The sequence below is a fragment of the Salvelinus fontinalis genome, chromosome 20 (assembly GCF_029448725.1).
Source record: "Salvelinus fontinalis isolate EN_2023a chromosome 20, ASM2944872v1, whole genome shotgun sequence".
NCBI classification, from domain to species: domain Eukaryota; kingdom Metazoa; phylum Chordata; class Actinopteri; order Salmoniformes; family Salmonidae; genus Salvelinus; species Salvelinus fontinalis.
In genome coordinates, this window is record NC_074684.1 from 24,574,888 (window position 1) to 24,597,786 (window position 22,899).

General features: G+C 41.0%; 1 protein-coding gene across 1 annotated transcript in view; it reads left to right on the forward strand.

Annotated features, from left to right (window-relative positions):
- Window positions 1-22,899, forward strand: part of LOC129817562 (5'-nucleotidase domain-containing protein 1-like) — a 96,912-nt gene that overhangs the window by 63,705 nt on the left and 10,308 nt on the right. The window contains exons 8-9 of the mRNA XM_055872942.1: window positions 8,232-8,329; window positions 20,986-21,107. Coding sequence (XP_055728917.1) covers window positions 8,232-8,329; window positions 20,986-21,107 — 220 coding nt within the window. The remainder of the gene's footprint in view (window positions 1-8,231; window positions 8,330-20,985; window positions 21,108-22,899) is intronic.

A 22,899-nucleotide genomic window follows, 5' to 3' on the forward strand; every position in this document is an offset into this window, starting at 1 on the left:
GCTTTTCATCCAAACGTGAAATTGCTGCCCCCTATCCTAGTGAAGTTAAACAAGCCTAAGAAAGTTGGTTGCAATTTCAGTTTAATCCACCTGAAAAGACAGAACAAATAATACAACAAACATTGTGGTTAAACTCAAATATACTAATTGATTAAAAAAACGGATTTTTTGATTTTACTTTTTTTTTTTTTAAAGGTTTCATTTTTGTAAGTGATATCATAAATAGGACCGATGGAGTTATGTCACACATGCAGCTAACACAGACATTAGGAAATGTCTGCTCTACCAAAAATTACAACCAAATAATTGCAGCATTACCACAAAAGAGGCAAGTAGAAGGGGAAAAAAGTAAGGAACTTGTCTGTTGGCCCTGCAATAATGACCAAAAATGGTTAAAGAAAATTGTGATGAATAAAAATATATTACAATTTCATTTAAGGCCAAAAAATTGACAGCTGTGCCATATGAATTGCAAAATAGTTGAAGAGATTTTCGATGTACAGATTCCATGGCACATGGTTTATGAATTGACATGCAAAATGACGCCTGATTCAAAACTTTGAATTTTTCAATTTAAATGATTATACGAAAACCAATACAATGTTATATATATGGCGGATACAATCTTCCCAGCTCTGCAGATTTTGCTGCGAGGAGGCAGTCATTAGATCATTTATTTTGGTACTGTCCATATGTAGCTCGTTTTTGGTCACAGGTTCAGGAATGGCTGAAGAATTGCAACATTCTCCTAGAACTAATGCTGCATATAGCAATACTGGTAGATAGGGCTGGGCGATATGGCCATAATCTCATATCCCAATATAGGTCATTTCATATCCCGATAACGATACATATCACGATATATTTTCTGTAAATTCCATTTATAAATAGTTTATATAAAATGACCACATGTAAAGGCCTATTTCTTATTACATTTTGAATTATACTCTACAAATAAAAAGGTTCTTACTCATATTTGATTATTTATTTTATTTAGAACCTGTACAAATGTTCAATTAAGCATGTAACAAAATATAAAATATGAATGTATAAAATCTAAAAAGGAAAATAAAAAACACTTCAACTATATTTGCAAACAAAATAAATATAGGGTTAAAATATATACATCTTTTTGGGGGCTTGCCTGTTTTGCATGTGATTTTGGCATTAATACGTGTCACATATCAATTTGCATTTGGTATCTTGGGTCGAGTGTTAGCACCATCTCACGAAACCCTTGTTTCTGGACCGTGTAAATTTGGGCCATGTCTTTGCAGATGTAAGTTGTAACGGCAGCTGTTATCTCCTTCCATCTTCTTGATTCTTTGCCATATGGTGTGCCGCGGGCAAAAGCCCCTTGCAACGTCTGAGTCGGGGGTTTGTTTTTAGCCCTCAACTGTACATTTTTGGGTCTCATACATAGACTCTCCGTACTGTTTCACATGATTCTTGCGTAGGTGGTAAAATAGGTTAGTGGTGTTTGAGCCTGTTGTCGGGACCGGCCTGCGGCATATTTTGAAGTGGACAGTTTTCTGGTCCGTGTCAGACTTTTTATACGCAAACCACATGCATGCAACCGAAGTTGCCCCTCTTTTAGGTACGAGCTCAGTGTCTCCATGCCCTGTGTCACGTTCACTCTCTTCCATGTTTGTTTGTGTTGCAAATTTCCTTTCAAACGGCACGTGTTGAAGAACTCAAAGCGTCGTCCAATTGACAAAAAATATTGCCGTAAAGAGTGATTTGCAACACAACAAAATAAATGATAGAGCACATTATGAAACGGTAGATGTTTTTCTATCGTCAAACGATATATATCTTCATATCGCCCAGCCCTACTGGGTGATTTGAAAAGTCAATAATATAATAATTATTTTGGCAAAAATGTTTATCTTTAATTTACAATCTGTAGAATCTGAGAATAGAAAGGTTCCGTACTTTTGCGATGCATGACAGCACATTTGAAAAATATATGGCAAATAGAAATCCAAAATGGATGGTGTTAAGAGATAGATGGGAGGGGTTGAATAGAGCTGAAGGGTGGAACTAATAACAACAAGATAACCAATGTAAAACATACGGGGTCTGTAAAATGTATATAGGTTCAGAAATGTTGTAAAATAGCAGTTACAAATAGAAATCAAACTGGATGGACATCAGAAATAGAGGAAGGACTAAAAACAAATGAAATCTAACTATTGTAAAATAGATTGTCTTTAAAATGTGTATAGTATGTATAAACTGAAGGTAGAAACCTAAGTGTTATGGTTTATTAGTTTACTCCAATTGGGGGAGGGGTGGTAGGGTTTGCGGGATAATAAAGGTACAGTGCCTTGCAAAAGTATTCATCCCCCTTGGCGTTTTTTCTATTTTGTTGCATTACTACCTGTAATTTAAATTGATTTTTATTTGGATTTCATGTAATGGACATACACAAAATAGTCCAAATTGGTGAAGTGAAATGGAAAAAAATTACTTGTTTAAAAATATATATATATTAAAAACAGAAAAGTGGTGCGTGCATATAAGTGCATCAAGGATGTCGTCCCCACAGTGACTGTACGTACATATCCCAACCAGAAGCCATGGATTACAGGCAACATTCGCACTGAGCTAAAGGGTAGAGCTGCCGCTTTCAAGGTGCGGGATTCTAACCCGGAAGAGTACAAGAAATCCTGCTATGCCCTGCGACAAACTATCAAACAGGCAAAGCATCAATACAGGGCTAAGATTGAATCATACTACACCGGCTCTGACGCTCGTCTTATGTGGCAGGGCTTGCAAACTATTACAGACTACAAAGGGAAGCACAGCCGCGAGCTGCCCAGTGACACGAGCCTACCAGACCAGCTAAATCACTTCTCTGCTCGCTTCGAGGCAAGCAACACTGAGTCATGCATGAGAGCATCAGCTGTTCCGGACGACTGTGTGATCACACTCTCCGAAGCCAACGTGAGTAAGACCTTTAAACAGGTCAACATACACAAGGCTGCGGGGCCAGACGGATTACCAGGACGTGTGCTCCGGGCATGTGCTGACCAACTGGCAGGTGTCTTCACTGACATTATCAACATGTCCCTGATTGAGTCTGTTATACCAACATGTTTCAAGCAGACCACCATAGTCCCTATGTCCAAGAACACAAAGGCAACCCGCCTAAATGACTACAGACCTGTAGCACTCACGTCCGTAGCCATGAAGTGCTTTGAAAGGCTGTTAATGACTCACATCAACACCATTATCCCAGAAACCCTAGACCACTCCAATTTGCATACCCCCTAAACAGATCCACAGATGATCCAATCTCTATTGCACTCCACACTGCCCTTTCCTGTCTGAACAAAAGGAACACCTATGTGAGAATTCTATTCATTGACTACAGCTCAGCGTTCAACACCATAGTACCCTCAAAGCTCATCACTAAGCTAAGGAACCTGGGACTTAACACCTCCCTCTGCAACTGGATCCTGGACTTCCTGATGGGCCGCACCCAGGTGGTGAGGGTAGGTAGCAACACATCTGCCATGTTGATCCTCAACACTGGAGCTCCCAGGGGGTGCGTGCTCAGTCCCCTCCTGTACTCGCTGTTCACCCACGACTGCATGGCCAGGCACGACTCCAACACCATCATTAAGTTTGCAGATGACACACAGTGGTAGGCCTGATCAACGACGAGACTTTCTATAGGGAGGAGGTCAGAGACCTGGCCAGGTGGTGCCATAATAACAACCTATCCCTCAACGTAACCAAGACTAAGGAGATGATTGTGGACTACAGGAAAAGGAGGACCGAGCACGCCCCCATTCTCATTGACGGGGCTGTAATGGAGCAGGTTGAGAGCTTCAGGTTCCTTGGTGTCCACATCAACAACAAACTAGAATGGTCCAAACACACCAAGACAGTCGTGAAGAGGGCACGACAAAGCCTATCCCCCCCCCCCCCCCCCCCCCCCAGGAAACTAAAAAGATTTGGCATGGGTCCTGAGATCCTCAAAAGGTTCTACAGCTGCAACATCGAGAGCATCCTGACCGTTTGCATCACTGCCTGGTACGGCAATTGCTCGGCCTCCGACCGCAAGGCACTACAGAGGGTAGTGCGTACGGCCCAGTATATCACTGGGGCTAAGCTGCCTGCCATCCAGGACCTCTACACCAGGCGGTGTCAGAGGAAGGCCCTAAAAATGGCCAAAGACCCCAGCCACCCCAGTCATAGACTGTTATCTCTACTACCGCATGGCAAGCGGTACCAGAGTGTCAAGTCTAGGACAAAAAGGCTTCTCAACAGTTTTTACCTCCAAGCCATAAGACTCCTGAACAGGTAATCAAATGGCTACCCGGACTGTTTGCATTGTGTGTCCAACCCCTCTTTTACGCTGCTGCTACTCTCTGTTTATCATATATGCATAGTCACTTTAACTATACATTCATGTACATACTACCTCAATTGGGCCGACCAACCAGTGCTCCCGCACATTGTCTAACCGGGCTATCTGCATTGTGTCCCGCCACCCACCACCCGCCAACCCCTCTTTTACGCTACTGCTACTCTCTGTTCATCATAAATGCATAAACACTTGAACCATATCTACATGTACATACTACCTCAATCAGCCTGACTAACCGGTGTCTGTATATAGCCTCGCTGCTGTATATAGCCTCGCTACTGTTATTTTTCACTGTCTTTTTACTGTTTTATTTCTTTACTTACCTATTGTTCACCTAATACCTTTTTTTGCACTATTGGTTAGAGCCTGTAAGTAAGCATTTCACTGTAAGGTCTACACATGTTGTATTCGGCGCACGTGACAAATAAACTTTGATTTGATATGTATTCACCCTCTTTGCTATGAAGCCCCTAAATAAGATTTGGTGCAACCAATTACCTTCAGAAATCACATATTTAGTTTATTAAAGTCCACCTGTGTGCAATCTAAGTGTCACATGATCTCAGTATATATACACCTGTTCTGAAAGGCCCCAGAGTCTGTAACACCACTAAGCAAGCGGCACCACCAAGCAAGCGGCACCATGAAGACAAAGGAGCTCTCCAAACAGGTCAGGGACAAAGTTGTGGAGAAGTACAGATCAGGGTTGGGTTATAAAAAAATATCAGAAACTTTGAACATCCCACGGAGCACCATTTAAATCCATTATTAAAAAATGGAAAGAATATGGCACCACAACAAACCTAACGAGAGGGCCGCACACCAAAACTCACGGACCAGGCAAGGAGGGCATTAATCAGAGAGGCAACAAAGAGACCAAAGATAAGCCTGAAGGAGCTGCAAAACTCCACAGCAGAGATTGGAGTATCTGTCCATAGGACCACTTTAAGCCATACACTCCACAGATCTGGGCTTCACAGAAGTGGCCAGAAAAATGCCATTGCTTAAAGTGTTCACCAAAAGTCATGTGGGATAGTCACCAAACATATGGAAGAAGGTACTCTGGTCAGATGAGACTAAAATGTAGCTTTTTGGCCATCAAGGAAAACGATATGTCTGGCGCAAACCCAACACCTCTCATCACCCCAAGAACATCATCCCCACAGTGAAGCATGGTGATGTTTTTAATCGGCAGGGACTGGGAAACTGGTCAGAATTGAAGGAATGCTGGATGGCGCTGAATACAGAGAAATAATTGAGGGAAACCTGTTTGTCTTCCAGAGATTTGAGACTGGGACGGAGGTTCACCTTCCAGCAGTACAATGACCCTAAGCATACTGCTAAAGCAACAATCAAGTGGTTTAAAGGGAAACATTTAAATGTCTTGGAATAGCCTAGTCAAAGCCCAGACCTCAATCTTATTGAGAATCTGTGGTATGACTTAAAGATTGCTGTACACCAGCGGAACCCATCCAACTTGAAGGAGCTGGAGCTGTTTTGCCTTGAAGAATGGGCAAAATCCCAGTGGCGAGATGTGCCAAGCTTATAGAGACATACCCCAAGAGACTTGCAGCTGTAATTGCTGCAAAAGGTGGCTCTACAAAGTATTGACTTTGGGGGGGTGAATAATTATGCACGCTCAAGTTTTCAGTTTTTTTGTCTTATTTCTTGTTTCACAATAAAAATATTTTGCATCTTCAAAGTGCAATTTTGTGTAAATCAAATGATACAATCCCCCCAAAAATCTATTTTAATCCAGGTTGTAAGGCAACAAAACAGGAAAAATGTCAAGTGGGTTGAATACTTTCACGAGCCACTGTATATTCTAAAGAAAGTGTGTATATGTATGCATGTACACTGCTGTTCAAAAGTTTGGGGTCACTTAGAAATGTCCTTGTTTTTGAAAGAAAAGCACATTATTTGTCCATTTTAAAATACCATCAAATTGATCAGAAATACAGTGTAGACATTGTTAATGTTGTAAATGACTATTATAGCTGGAAACGGCAGATTTTTAATGGAATATCTACATAGACGTACATAGGCCCATTATCAGCAACCATCACTCCTGTGTTCCAATGGCAGGTTGTGTTAGCTAATCTAAGTTTATCCTTTTAAAAGGCTAATTGAATATTAGTAAACCATTTTGCAATTATGTTAACACAGCTGAAAACTGTTGTCCTGATTTAAAGAAGCAATACAACTGGTCTTCTTTAGACGAGTTGAGTATCTGGAGCATCAGCATTTGTGGGTTCGATTACAGGCTCAAAATGGCCAGAAACATAGTACTTTCTTCTGAAAATCGTCAGTCTGTTCTTGTTCTGAGAAATAAAGGCTATTCCATGCGAGAAATTGCCAAGAAACTGAAGATCTTGTACAACAGACACCTCACAAGTCCTCAACTGGCAGCTTCATTAAATAGTACCCGCAAAACACCAGTCTCAACGTCAACAGTGAAGAGGCGACTCCGGGATGCTGGCCTTCAAGGCAGAATTCCTCTGTCCAGTGTCTGTGTTCTTTTGCCCATCTTAATATTTTATTTTTATTGGCCAGTTTGAGGTATGGCTTTTTCTTTGCAACTCTGCCTAGAAGCCCAGCATCATGGAGTCGCCTCTTCACTATTGACATTGAGACTGGTGTTTTGCGGGTACTATTTAATGAAGCTGCCAGGGTGTATGACTCTGAGACGGATGAGGTCCTGCATGCCCATGACCTAGCTTTAGAATTGTGAGTTTTATATCAAAAGGCAGTGCTCTGAATGATCCTGGGCCTCCACTCAGGGTAGGTACTGTATCTGCCCACGTAGGGCTGCAGTTAGAGATCTCTCACATAGTGTAATAGTCAGCTCTAGCCAGGTCAGAGAACAGCAAACACCAGTCCACCCACCCACATGGCTCTGCTCTGGAGAGGAGGTCCAGGTAAACTCCTGGAGACCGGATGCAACCCTGGTCTGAATGTCTGCTAGTGCTTGGAGCATGATGCTAACACTAAGCCAATAATTAATAATAATAATTACGGTTAATAATTACCATGGGTGTATGTGTATATGTCTTTTTTGGCCTGAGTTTGTTTCTCTCAAAAAATGTTTATTGTTCCTTAACCGCTACAGGATTGATGGGTCCCACTCAGGACAGTCGAGCTTACGTAGGCTCATGCAATTAGCATCAGGTTGTAAGTAACAAGAACATTTCCAGGACATAGACATATCTGATATTGTCAGAAAGCTTACCATGCTATTGTTTGAGGAGAGTGCACAGTTATTAATTGTATTAATAGTTATTTAACCAATTAGGCACATTTGGGCAGTCTTGATACAATATTTTGAACAGAAATACAATGGTTCATTGGATCAATCTAAAACATTGCACATACACTGCTGCCATCTAGTGGCCAAAATCTAAATTGTGCCTGGGCTGGAATAATACATTATGGCTTTTCTCTTGCATTTCAAAGATGATGGGAAAAAAACATGTTTTTTTCTTTGTATTGTCCTACATGCATTTCACATTTCCACAAACTTCAAAGTGTTTCCTTTCAAATGGTATCAAAAATATGCATATTCTTGCTTCAGGTCCTGAGCTACAGGCAGTTAGATTTGGGTATGTCATTTTAGGCGAAAATTGGATAAAAAGGGTCCGATCCTTAAGAGGTTCCTTAACATTTTCCTCATGCTCTTTTCATAAATACACTGTTTATGGTTCATGTTTTTCATCAACTCACCAATGTTTAGTTCAAGTAAGTGTTTTTGTGTGCAACACAAATCCAGTTGGATGGCGGCCAGGTTTTGATCTCACAGTATTTGCTGATGTATTTTCATAATCAGGGGTTTGTTTCTCACTGGCTGTTGCAGGAAGGACTGGGAGGAGCTGTTTGACATCATCATAACCAACGCCTTGAAGCCTGGGTTCTTCTCACTGGTGCCCCAACAGAGGCCCTTCAGGACCCTGGGTGAGTACCTGCTTCCCTGTATGTCTGCCTGTCCATACAGGATCCCACTTCCCAGAAAACCATCAGTACACTACGTACGGTACACTCCACCAACAGTAAGCACTGTAGATCAGCTTTCTGCCAACATCAAAAAGAACATTACAGGGCTGTGGACTTTATAGCCTAGTGGAATCTCATGATGGTGATTACTGCAAATTATTTCCTTTTTTAGGATGAGAAAAGCACTACTAGTGGAGTTGTCTTCCAGAAGATAAAACACAAGCGTCAAATCAAATCTCTTCTGAAACCAGTAAGATAAACTAGCATCAAGACAGGTGGTGACCATCACACCACCTCTACTTGCAGACATAGTAGGGTTTAAACTAGGTTCATATTAGCTGTCAGTATTTCTAATTTGATCTGTTATCCACACGTGATCGTAGTTTTCCTGCTCAGGCAGCTAATATTTAATCACGGTCGGTTCCTGAAAGTGTGCACAAACTCTGGAATGCTCCCCCATCTGGACTGCGTTCCTGCCAGGAATGGATGCGGTATGTATGAAACAATGACCCAGTCACTCAAACATTCATACCTCCTCCAGCCCTCGCCACGTTGGCAGATATAGCCACAGTCAGTGACTGCTGCTATTCCATACTATAGCAGAGATATTGGGAGATCTTATTCCATAATGTAGCAGAGATACTGTATGCCTTGGGGCTTTTTTGGATACAGCATCACTGTCACTTATTTTGCCTCAGTTATTATGTTCTAATGATGTTGCTGTATTTGCCTGTCAAGTTGATCAGATAAAGAACTGACAAGTTCAGCTAAAAGCTAAGCTAGTTGACTATCAGCAGGTTGCTATCATGTCAGCACAACAGTTTTGTGTGTGCAGTTTTATGTCCATCAATATTCAACAAGTTATCGATAATTCAAATCTCACTAATTCTGTACTTACCAAAAAAATGTAAAACCCCATTTTAGATTTTTTTCAACATGAGCTTCAAGTTGATGGACTGGGTCACATACTGTAAGTCAATGGGCTCTAGTCTTATACAGGACATAATAACATTATCTACTCCTTAAAAACTTCTTATGGCTGCAATCCCGGTAACGGGATGATATGACAACAGCCAGTGAAAGTGCAGTGCGCCAAATTCAAAACAACAGAAATCTCATAATTAAAATTCCTCAGACATGTGTCTTATACCGTTTTAAAGGTAATCTTGTTGTTAATCCCACCAAAGTGTCCGATTTCAAATATGCTTTTCAGCGAAGCACCACAAACGATTGTTAGGTCACCACCAAGCCACAGAATAGGCACAGCCATTTTCCCAGCCAAAGATAGCAGTCACAAAAAGCACAAATAGAGATACAATTACAATTACAATCCAGTGATAGTGCATAGCCACATCTATTCAACAGAAATACTCATCATAAATGTAGATGATAATACAAGTTATAGACATGGAATTATAGATATACCTCTCCTTAACTTCTACTTGGTCACCATCCGGGAGCATCCTCATCAGTAAAAAAAGCTGACTAGCATAGCCTAGCACCACAAGTAAATACTAGCATATAAATATCATGAAATCACAAGTCCAAGACACCAAATGAAAGATACAGATCTTGTGAATCCAGCCATCATTTCTGATTTTTAAAATGTTTTACAGCAAACACAATATGTATTTCTATTAGCTAACCACAATAGCAAAAGACTCAACTGCTTATTTTCACAATTTTTTTACCGCATAGGTAGCTATCACAAAATCGACCAAAATAGAGATATAATTAGTCACTAACCAAGAAACAACTTCATCAGATGACAGTCTTATAACATGTTATACAATAAATCTATGTTTTGTTCGAAAATGTGCATATTTGAGGTACAAATCATAGTTTTACATTGCAGCTACCACAAAAAATATCACCAAAGCAGCCGGAATAATTACAGAGAGCAACGTGAAATACCTAAATACTCATCATAAAACATTTATGAAAAATACATGGCGTACAGCAAATGAAAGATAAACATCTTGTGAATCCAGCCAATATTTCAGATTTTTTAAGTGTTTTACAGCGAAAACACAATATAGCATTATATTAGCTTACCACAATAGCCAACCACACGAACACATTTATCAGAAGCAAATTGTAGCGATTGCAAAAACCAGCAAAAGATATTAAATTATTCACTAACCTTGACAAACTTCATCAGATGACAGTCCTAGAACATCATGTTAAACAATACATATATGTTTTGTTTGAAAATGTGCATATTTAGAGCTACAAATCTTGGTTTTACAATGTGAATACCTAGCCAAACTGCACAAAATTGTCCGGAGATATTTTGGACAGTCACCTAATCTAATCAAAGAACTCATCATAAACTTTACTAAAAAATACATGTTTTACAGCAAATGAAAGATACACTAGTTCTTAATGCAATCGCCGTGTTAGATTTTTTTTTTAAAACTTTAGTACGACATACAGCTTACGTTATAGCGAGACAGCGCCTGCAATGAGGGCGGAAAATAGAACTAAACATTTTCCACAGAAATACGAAATAACATCATAAATGGTTCCTACTTTTAATGAGCTTCCATCATAATCTTGTGCAAGGAGTCCTTTGTCCAGAATAAATCGTTGTTTGGTTTTAGAATGTCCTCTTCGCCTGTCGAATTAGCAACCATGACTAGCCATGTGGCGCAAACGTGCCCAACTTCACCTCACGCAAAGAAAATTCCAAAACTCGCAATTAACGTTCAATAAACTGATACAACTCAGTTGAAAAAAACTACTTTATGATGTTTTTATCACATCTATCAAATAAAATCAGAGCCGGAGATATCTACCTTGCATACCGAAAGCTTTTCAGAAGGCAATCTGGGGTTCCTTCTCGCGCCTTCGAAGACAATGAAATTTGCAGTCACGTCATTCCAAAAGCCCTTGTTCGGCCTCAGATCAAGCTAGACACCCCATTCCACCTCCCACTGCCTGTTGACATCTAGTGGAAGGCGTATGAAGTGCATGTATATCCATAGATTTCAAGCAAATTAATAGGAAGGCCCTGGAACAGAGCCTCGATTTCAGATGTTTCACTTCCTGTCAGGAAGTTTGCTGCAAAATGAGTTCTGTTTTACTCACAGATATAATTCAAACGGTTTTAGAAACTTGAGTGTTTTCTATTCAATAGTAATAATAATATGCATATTGTACGAGCTAGAATAGAGTACGAGGCAGTTTCATTTGGGCACAATTTTTTACAAAGTGAAAACAGCGCCCCCCTATTGAGAAAAGGTTATTAATGCAACCTCTGTGTCAGATTTCAAAAAAACTTCACGGAAAAAGCAAACCATGCAATAATCTGAGACGGTGCTCTGAACTATAGTCAAATTAGCCGCCATGTTGGAGTCAACAGAAACCAGAAATTACATGATAAATATTCCCTTTGATGATCTTCATCAGAATGCACTCCCAGGAATCCCAGGTCCACAAAAATGCTTGATTTGTTCGATAATGTCCGTTATTTATGTCCAATTAGCTACTTTGGTTAGCGCGTTTGGTAAACAATTCCAAAGTCAATTCCAAATTTCCAAACAATTCCAAAGTTTAGCGCGTTCACTAAAACGTGACACTGTCCAAAAGTTCCATAACAGTCAGTAGAAACATGTCAAACGATGTATTGAATCAATCTTTAGAATGTTGTTAACATAAATCTTGAATAACGTTCCAACCGGAGAATTACATTGACTTCAGATGAGCGATGGAACGGAGCTCCCTCTTATGTGAACGCGCATGGTCAAAGAATGGTCACCTCATGGCAGTGGTGACTAATTCTCCTCTCTTCCGGCCCTCCTTCACAGTAGAGTCATCAGACAAAGTTCTACAGACTGTTGACATCTAGTGGAAGCCGTAGGAAGTGAAAACTCATCCATATCTCGTTGGGATTTCAATGGGAAAGTGGTTGAAAATCCTCCAGCCTCAGAATTTCCACTTCCTGTTTGGATTTTTTCTCATGTTTTTGCCTGCCATATGAGTTCTGTTATACTCACAGACATAATTCAAACCGTTTTAGAAACTTCAGAGTGTTTTCTATCCAATACTAATAATAATATGCATATATATACAACTATTACTGAGGAGCAGGCCGTTTACTCTGGGCTCCTCTGTGCACCTTTCATCCAAGCTACTCAATACCGCCCCTGCAGCCATAAGAAGTTAAGAAGACCCCAGTTCCTTCCAGGAACAATCCTTTACTTTGGCTGCTGGTGTCAGACTCCTCCCAGTCTCGTATTAAGCATGACCTTCCTTCAGCGGTCATTTGTCCAAAGGATGTCAGCCAGGCCAGGTCTCTCTAAATATTTGCCTTGTGCATACAGCCTCACTTTGGTTACAGTGAAAATGCCACCGGATTTCACATTCTAATATGGGGAGGGGGGCTCAGAGATAGAAATGTGTGTGTTTTTGTGCTCAGTTGTGGTCTTCCAGAGACCACATACTTCTCATTCCATCTTCTGTCAAGGTCCTTACGTCCTCACAGCTGTGTGTGTGTGCGTGCGAGCGAGAGTCCGCACCCCCAAGTCTCTTCTTTCTATCTTCTGCCACTATTTATATCACATTGAACGTATCAACAACAGTGTCTAAAAGATGGTGCCGAAGAACATGGCTGACGTTTTACATTCTCCCAACCAATTGTGCTATTTTGTAATTTTTGAGCTTTTTGTGTAAATTATTTTTTAACTTATTGTGTACATAATGTTGCTGCTACCGTCTCTTATGACCGAAAATTAATTCTGTACATCAGAAAAGCTATTAGTCACCGTGGACTAGAGGTCGACCAGTCATGATTTTTCAACGCCAATACCGATACCGGTTATTGGAGGACCAAAAAAAGCTGATACCGATTAATCGGCCTATTTATTTATTTGTAATAATGACAATTACAACAATACTGAATGAACACTTTTATTTTAACTTAATATTATACATCAATAAAATCAATTTAGCCTCAAATAAATAATGAAACATGTTCCATTTGGTTTAAATAATGCAAAAACAAAGTGTTGGAGAAGAAAGTAAAAGTGCAATATGTGCCATGTAAAAAAGCTAACGTTTAAGTTCCTTGCTCAGAACATGAGAACATATGAAAGCTGGTGGTTCCTTTTAAAGCTGGTGGTTCCTTTTAAAGCTGGTGGTTCCTTGTCTTCAATATTCCCAGGTAAGAAGTTTTAGGTTGTAGTTATTATAGGAATTATAGGACTATTTCTCTCTATACCATTTGGATTTCATATACCTTTGACTATTGGATGTTCTTATAGGTACTATAGTATTGCCAGTGTAACAGAATAGCTTCCGTCCCTCACCCTTGCCCCAAACCAGGGACACATCGACAACAGCCACCCTCGAAGCATCATTACCCATCGCTCCACAAAAGCCGTGGCCCTTACTACTTCAAGGTCTCAGTGCGAGTGACGTCACCGATTGAAACGCTATTAGCGCGCACCCCACTAACTAGCTAGCCATTTCACATCGGTTACACCAGCCTAATCTTGGGAGTTGATAGGCTTGAAGTCATAAACAGCTCAATGCTTGAAGAGCTGCTGGCAAATGCACGAAAATGCTGTTTGAATGAATGCTTACGAGCCTGCTACTGCCTACACCGTTCAGTCAGACTACTCTATCAAATCATAGACTTAATTATAGCATAACACACAGAAATACGAGCCTTAGGTCATTAATATGGTCAAATCCGGAAACTATCATTTCGAAAACAAAACGTTTATTCTTTCAGTGAAATACGGAACCGTTCCATATTTTATCTAACGGTTGGCATCCCTAAGTCTAAATATTCCTGTTACATTGCACAACCTTCAATGTTATGTCATAATTATGTACAATTCTGGCAAATTAATTACGGTCTTTGTTAGGAAGAAATGGTCTTCACACAGTTAGCAACGAGCCAGGCGGCCCAAACTGCTGCATATACCCTGACTCTGTTTGGACAGAATGCAAGAGAAGTGACACAATTTCCCTAGTTAAAATAAATTCATGTTAGCAGGCAATATTAACTAAATATGCATGTTTAAAAATATATACTTGTGTATTGATTTTAAGAAAGGCGTTGATGTTTACGGTTAGGTACACATTGGTGCAACGACAGTGTTTTTTTTCGCGAATGCGCTTGTTAAATCATCACTCGTTTGGCGAAGTAGGCTGTGATTCGATGATAAATTAACAGGCACCGCATCGATTATATGCAATGCAGGACAAACTAGATAAACTAGTAATATTGTCAACCATGTGTAGTAAACTAGTGATTATGTTAAGATTGATTGATTGTTTTTTATAAGATAAGTTTAATGCTAGCTAGCAACTTACCTTGGCTTCTTGCTACACTCGCATAACAGGTAGTCAGCCTGCCACGCAGTCTCCTCGTGGAGTGCAATGTAATCGACCACAGTCGGTGTCCAAAAATCCCGATTACCGATTGTTATGAAAACTTGAAATTGGCCCTGATTAAATCGGTCGACCTCTACCGTGGACTGGAGGAAACGTTTTCCTTTAACGAATCCGACGAGAAGTATATCCTGCTTTCACTGGAACAGGCCAAGATCCACGCCTTTTGCGTGAATAAAAGATGCCGGAAAAGGGGCCGCAGATCGGCATCCTGAGAATCCGGAGGCGAGCGAGTAAACTCCCACTGCCTTCCATTCTTCTTGCTAATGTGCAATCATTGGAAAATAAAATTGATGACCTACGATTAAGATTATCCTACCAACGGGACATTAAAAAAACTGTGACATCTTATGTTTCAACGAGACGTGGCTGAACGAAGATACGGACAATATGGAGCTAGCGGGATTTTCCATGCACCGGCAGAACAGAGACGCTACCTCTGGTAAGACGAGGTGTGGGTGTGTGTGTCTTTTTGTCAATAACAGCTGGTGCGTGATGTCTAATATTAAAGAAGTCTCGAGGTATTGCTCGCTTGAGGTAGAGTACCTTATGATAAGCTGTAGACCACACTATCTACCAAGAGTTCTCATCTGTATTATTCATAGCTGTCTATTTACCACCACAAAACAAAGCTGGCACTAAGACCGCTCTCAACCAAATCTATCAGGCCATAAGCAAAGAAGAAAATGCTCACCCAGAAGCGACGCTCCCAGTGGCCGGGGACTTTAATGCAGGCAAATTTAAATCAGTGTTACCAAATTTTTACCAGCATATCACATGTGCAGCCAGGGGGAAAATATCATAGACCACCTTTACTTCACACACAGAGATGCATACAAAGCTCTACCCCGCTCTCCATTTGGCAAATCTGACCATAATTCTATCCTCCTGATTCCTGCTTACAATAAAAAACTAAAGCAGGAAGTACCAGTGAATCTCTCAATACGGAAGTGGTCAGATGACGCGGATGCTACGCTACAGAACTGTTTTGCTAGCACAGACTGGAAAATGTTCCGGGATTCATCCAATGGCATTGAGGAATACACCACCTCAGTCATCGGCTTCATCAATAATGCATCGATGATGTTGTCCCCACAGTGACTGTAAGTACATATCCCAAGCAGAAGCCATGGATTACAAGGCTAGAGCTGCCGCTTTCAAGGAGCGGGAGACTAATCCGGACGCTTATAGGAAATCCCGCTATGCCCTCAGACAAACCATCAAACAAGCAAAGCGTCAATACAGGATTAAGATTGAATCCTACTACACCGGCTCTGCTGCTCGTCAGATGTGGCAGGGCTTGAAAACTATTACGGACTACAAAGGGAAACCCAGACACCAGCTGCCCAGTGACACGAGCCTACCAGACGAGCTTAATGCCTTTTATGCTCGCTTCGAGGCAAGCAACACTGAATCATGCATGAGAGAACCAGCTGTTCCTGATGACTGTGTGATAACGCTCTTGGTAGTCGATGTGAACAAAACCTTTAAACAGGTTAACATTCACAAAGCTGCTGGGCCAGATGAATTACCAGGACGTGTACTCAAAGCATGCGTGGACCAACTGTGAAGTGTCTTCACTGACATTTTCAACCTCTCCCTGACCGAGTCTGTAATACCTACATGTTTCAAGCAGACCACCATAGTCCCTGTGCCCAAGGAAGCGAAGATAACCTGCCTAAATGATTACCGCCCCGTGGCACTCACGTCGGTAGAGATGAAGTGCTTTAAAAGGCTGGTCATGGCTCACATCAACAGCATCCTCCCGGACACCCTAGACCCACTCCAGTTCGCATACCGCCCCAACAGATCCACAGATGACACAATCTCAATCGCACTCCACACCGCCCTTTCTCACCTGGACAAAAGGAACACCTATGTGAGAGTGCTGTTCATTGACTACAACACCATAGTACCCTCAAAGCTCATCACTAAGCTAAGGACTCTGGGACTTAACACCTCCCTCTGTAACTGGATCCTGGACTTCCTGACGGGCCGCCCCCAGGTGGTAAGAGTAGGCAACAACACGTCTGCTACGCTGATCCTTAACACTGGGTTACCTCAGGTGTGTGTATTTAGTCCCCTCGTATATTCCCTGTTCACCTACGACTGTGTGGCCAAACACGATTCCAATTCCAAAACCATCATTAAGTTTGCTGACGACAAAACAGTTGTAGGCCTGATCACCGACAACGATGAGACGGCCTACAGGGAGGAGGTCAGAGACCTTGCAGTGTGGTGCCAGAACAACAACCTCTCCCTCAATGTGAGCAAGACAAAGGAGCTGATCGTGGACTACAGGAAAAGGCGAGCCGATCAGGCCCCCATTAACATCGACGGGGCTGTAGTGGAGCGGGTCGAGAGTTTCAAGTTCCTTGGTGTCCACATCACAAACAAACTATCATGGTCCAAACCCACCAAGACAGTAGTGAAGAGGGCACAATAACAATTTTTCCCCCTCAAGAGACTGAAAAGATTTGGCATGGGTCGAGATCCTGCAACCAGTCAGGATGCATCGAGAGCATCCTGACTGGTTGCATCACCACCTGGTATGGAAACTGCTCGGCATCTGACCGTAAGGCGCTACAGAGGGTGGTGCGTCCGGCCCAGTACTTCACTGGGGCCAAGCTGCCATCCAGGACATCCAATAGGCGTGTCAGAGGAAAGCCCATAAAATGGTCAGAGACTCCAGGTTATAGACTATTTTCTCTGATACCGCACAGCAAGCGGTACCGGAGCGCCAAGTCTAGGACCAAAAGGCTCTTCAACAGCTTTTACCCCCAAGCCATTAGACTGCTGAACAATTTTTTTAAATCGCCACCGGACAATTTACATTGACACCCCCCCCCCCCCCCTTTTGTACACTGCTGCTACTCGCTGTTTGTTTGTTGCCAATGCATAGTCACTTCGCCCCCACCTAGATGTACAGATTACCTCAACTAGCCTGTACCCCCGCACACTGACTCGGTACCGGTGCCCCCAGTATATAGTGTTACTATTTATTTTAGTTTATTTTCTTAACTCTTCTTGAACTACACTGTTGGTTAAGGGCTTGTAAGTAAGCATTTCACAGTAAAGTCTACACTTGTTGAATTCAGCGCATGTGACAAAAAAGTCTGATTTGATTTGAACCTGCAGCCCACTTTGTCAAGGGCTGTGGTTTTAACAAATTAAAGTAGAGGTTTTCCTGCTGCTGGTCTTAAGCACCAATCAGTTAAGCCAGGCACAAAGACTTTGAAGATGAAACAATATGAATAACAAAGTTTATACAGTTATATTTACTCAATGGAGATTCCCGGTAGGCCTAAACTCTTTTACTGAGTTCAGCTAAACATTCCATTAGTTTTCAAGGAACTTTCTGGGGCCTCCCTCCCAGCAGTTACTATTGTGTGAGTAATGCTGTGAGAATTGTGTGGTGCAGTTTACATTCCAACTTCTCTGTATCTTATATTGGCTATGCTCCACTACCCCCTTGCACAAAGTGAAACAGACTGTGGTTATTGCTAACCAGCAGCAGCACAATCAAGCAAGCCAAAAAACCCTCCAGTCAATCAGGAATGACTATAGATACAGACTTTTTCTCTTAGTGAAAAGTACTTGGCTGTTGTTGAGCAATAAGACATAAACCACGTTGTTCCTGAAGTCTGGAAAGATCATTGGGTGTTATTTATGAACTGTAAACTTTCCTGTATAATGTGTGACTTCTGTGAGTGAGTGCCTGAAAAAGGAGGAAGTAGACGAGCCTCCATGGGTCTGTCCCAAATGGCACCCTATTCCCTACACTTTTATTTTATTTTATTTTTTATTTTACCGTTATTTTACCAGGTAAGTTGACTGAGAACACGTTCTCATTTGCAGCAACGACCTGGGGAATAGTTACAGGGGAGAGGAGGGGGATGAATGAGCCAATTGTAAACTGGGGATTATTAGGTGACCATGATGGTTTGAGGGCCAGATTGGGAATTTAGCCAGGACACCGGGGTTAACACCCCTACTCTTACGATAAGTGCCATGGGATCTTTAATGACCTCAGAGAGTCAGGACACCCGTTTAACGTCCCATCCGAAAGACGGCACCCTACACATAGTGTACTTCTTTTAACCAGAGCCCTATATGCCCTGTTCAAAAGTAGTGCACTATATCTGTTTAGTAAACATAGTCATGGAAGTACAGTAGCTCCAATTAGGCACCTGTGAAAAATCTATTTTAAATTATTTACTTTTATCCCTCACAAATTATGTATATGAAAGTATCCATATATTATTAGAATCCATATTTTTTACCGACTGGCTCAATTCGGTCTTATGTAGCAAAATTTGAAATTGTGTTTTTTACATTGGAAAGTAAAGACTGAGCTTGAAAATTGTATATCATACACTACAGTTGAGTAACAATTGGAAAGTAATTCTGCTTTGAAAGTTGATAAACTTGTAACCTCACTTTTGAGAAAATGGCCCTTGAATGTTTTGGGAAACCTACTGGAGAGCTCATCTTAGTCTACACCCATTTAGCACCGTACACACTCTCTTAAGCCTTAGCCCCACCCATCTCTTTAATGATTCACGTGTGGCCATGTACTAAAGAACAAAAAGTACAGGCTGCATGACATCAGCGGCCTTGTGGACCAAAATAGTCAATAAATCCACCCATTTTAAAAATGAATTTAGGATATGTCAATCAAGCAAACTAGGCACCTAAAAGCTACTTTCTAAACAATGTTTTGGTTCGTTTCTAGCTTGTTAGCTAGCTATCTAATGTTAAGTTAGCTGGCTAGCCAGTTCAAATATTGACCATATCATATAGCTTGACAAGGTCTTCATTATTACAGGAAAATAAACTCACAACAAGATCATTATTTGCAAGTTAATGGCGAGCAAATTACAGAAAATAGCTTATGGTTGTAAGTGTGTCGAAATATAAGCAAGGCATTCTACCAAAGAAATCTTAGAATGTGGACACTGTCTCAGTGGCCTAACGTTATATCCTAATTTGACTTTGGTGCAGGTCTCATTACCATCTCTGGTAAAAACATACTATATCAAATAAAATCTAAGTTTATTTGTCACATGCACAGGATACAGAAGGTGTAAACGGTACAGAGAAATGGTTACTTGTATAGTGGAGTCTTCTGTTTAGACATGTAGCTAGCTAGCTAAACAAAGAACCATAATCCCAACTCCTAACGTTACTACTCTGCATGAATCTACAGGTAGCTAACCACCCAGGTTCAATGTTAGCTGGCTAGCTAACATTAGGCTATAACTAGCAATGCAAATGGCTCTGAGATACTTATAATATTACTACACAGATCATACACGTAACGTTAGCTAGCGAGCCAGCCAGCTAACAGTACGCTTTAACTTGAAATCTAAACTACCAAAATTAGAAACGTATAACATCTGAAAATGTAGCTAGCTAGACTATTTTACCCATATACATGGATGGACGCTTCTCCCTATCTGTCACGGATGCCATGGTTACCCTTAGCTTGAAGATGTAATCTGGATACAGGTGTTTTATACAACAGCCTTCTGTGTGTTCTTTTTTCAACTCCCTCTTCGTATTTGCAATCAAACAACAGAATTTTCTCCATCTCCTTAGCTATCGTACTCTAATTCCACCGGGCATTCCACTGATTTCAAAACTCGGTCCTCCAGAAAGTGGAGAACAACACTTTTGCAGTTCTACATTATATCTTTAAAAAAATCTGCGTTATAAAAGATTACCTACACATACTGACCAGCTCATGTTATAGACAGAAGTGTGCTACATGGTAGACAAATCCGAACTAATCTCTCGGCATGTCCAGCCCATCCAATATCTCAGCCAGTCATGGCTAGTGGAAAGGTTCCTGCCTTTTTCCGTGGCTAAACCAACTAGGCTTGTAATTTCACTATTTTATTCATATTTACAGATGGCATACACGTTTGTTGTTAAGGCACATGAAATGTTCCAGAATGCATTTCTGCCCCCCAAAAAATGCATTTGATAAAAAAAAAGTTTACGTACAAATGCCTCCTGTGAAGTAGGGACACGCGACATACGCCTAGTTCCTGAAGTGAGTCACATTTGCTTGTGGGCCCTGTGTTGAGTTATGTGGTAGAGAGGTGTTGTAGTTGTGTGCTAAGCGGTGTGGTCGTGTATGTTCATGTCGTTGAACGGTGTAGTCGATCTGTGTGGTGACTTTGTGGTTGTTGTCTTTTTCCTGGCTGTAGTGAATGATGTGGAGGAGAGCGAAGGGCTGCCATCCCTGGACAAGCCTGGCTGGTACTCTCAAGGCAACTGGCCCCACCTCCACCAGCTGCTCAAGACCATGACTGGCAATCCTGAGCCCAAGGTAAGATTGATAGATTGGTTAGTTGGTTTAATCTTTTCTTATCCTTCAAGAGGAAATTCTACTGATCATGTTTTGAAATAACTAACAAGCTGTGTAATAAATACACTGATGTGTGTAAATGCAACATGTAACAATTTCTAAGATTCTACTGAATTACAGTTCATATAAGGAAATCAGTCAATTGAAATGAATTAATTTGCCCCTAATCAATGGATTCATATGACTGGGAATAGAGATATGCATCTGTTGGTCACAGATACCTTAAAAAAAAGGTAGGAGCTGGGATCAGAAAACCAGTCAGTATTTGGTGTGACCATAATTTGCCTCATGCGGCGTGAGACATCTCCTTCGCATAGAATTAATCATGCTGCTGATTGTGGCCTGTGGAATGTTGTCCAACTCCTCTTCAACTTCTTACGGCTGAGATTCCGTTAACGGGATCGACTTGACAACAGCCAGTCAAAGTGCAGGGCGCCAAATTCAAACAACAGAAATCTCATAATTAAAATCCTCAATCACACAAGTATTTTACACCATTTTATAGATAAACTTGTTGTTAATCCCACCACATTGTCCGATTTCAAAAAGGCTTTTACGACGAAAGCACAGCATCTGATTATGTTAGGTCAGTACCTAGTCACAGAAAAACACAGCCATTTTTCCAGCCAAAGAGAGGAGTCACAAAAAGCAGAAATAGAGATAAAATTAATCACTAACCTTTGATGATCTTCATCAGATGACACTCATAGGACTTCATGTTACACAATACATGTATGTTTTGTTCGATAAAGTTCATATTTATATCCAAAAATCTTAGTTTACATTGGCGCGTTATGTTCAGCCTCCAAAACATCCGGTGATTTTGCAGAGAGCCACATCAATTTACAGTAATACTCATAATAAATATTGATAAAAGATAAAAGTGTTTTACATGGAACTTTAGATAAACTTCTCCTTAATGCAACAGCTGTGTCAGATTTCAATAAAACTTTACGGAAAAAGCACACCATGCCATAATCTGAGTACGGCGCTCAGACACAAAAACAAGCCATACAGGTATCCGCCATGTTGTGGAGTCAACAGAAGTCAGAAATAGCATTATAAATATTCACTTACCTTTGATGATCTTCATCAGAATGCACTCCCAGGAATCCCAGTTCCACAATAACTGTTTGTTTTGTTCGATAAAGCCATAATTTATGTCCAAATACCTTCTTTTTGTTAGCACGTTTAGTTCAAAAATCCAAATTCATGACGCGCAGGCCAGACGAGGAGTAAAAAAGTTCCATTACAGTTCATAGAAACATGTCAAACGATGTATAGAATCAATCTTTAGGATGTTTTTAACATAAATCTTCAATAATGTTTCAACCAGAGAATTCCTTAGAAACGAAAAGGAATGCAGCTACCTCTCACGGGGGCGCGCCTGAGTGAGCTCATGTCACTCTGCCAGACACCTGGTTGAAACAGCTCTCATTCCCTCATCCTTCACAGTAGAAGCCTGAAACAAGGTTCTAAAGACTGTTGACATCTAGTGAAAGCCTTAGGAAATGCAATATGACCCCATAGACACTGTATATTGGATAGGCAAACCTACAAACCTCAGATTTCCCACTTCCTGGTTGTTTTTTTTCTCAGGTTTTTGCCTACCATATGAGTTCTGTTATACTCACAGACATCATTCAAACAGTTTTAGAAACTTCAGAGTGTTTTCTGTCCAAATCTACTAATAATATGCATATCTTAGCTTCTGGGCCTGAGTAGCAGGCAGTTTACTCTGGGAACCTTATTC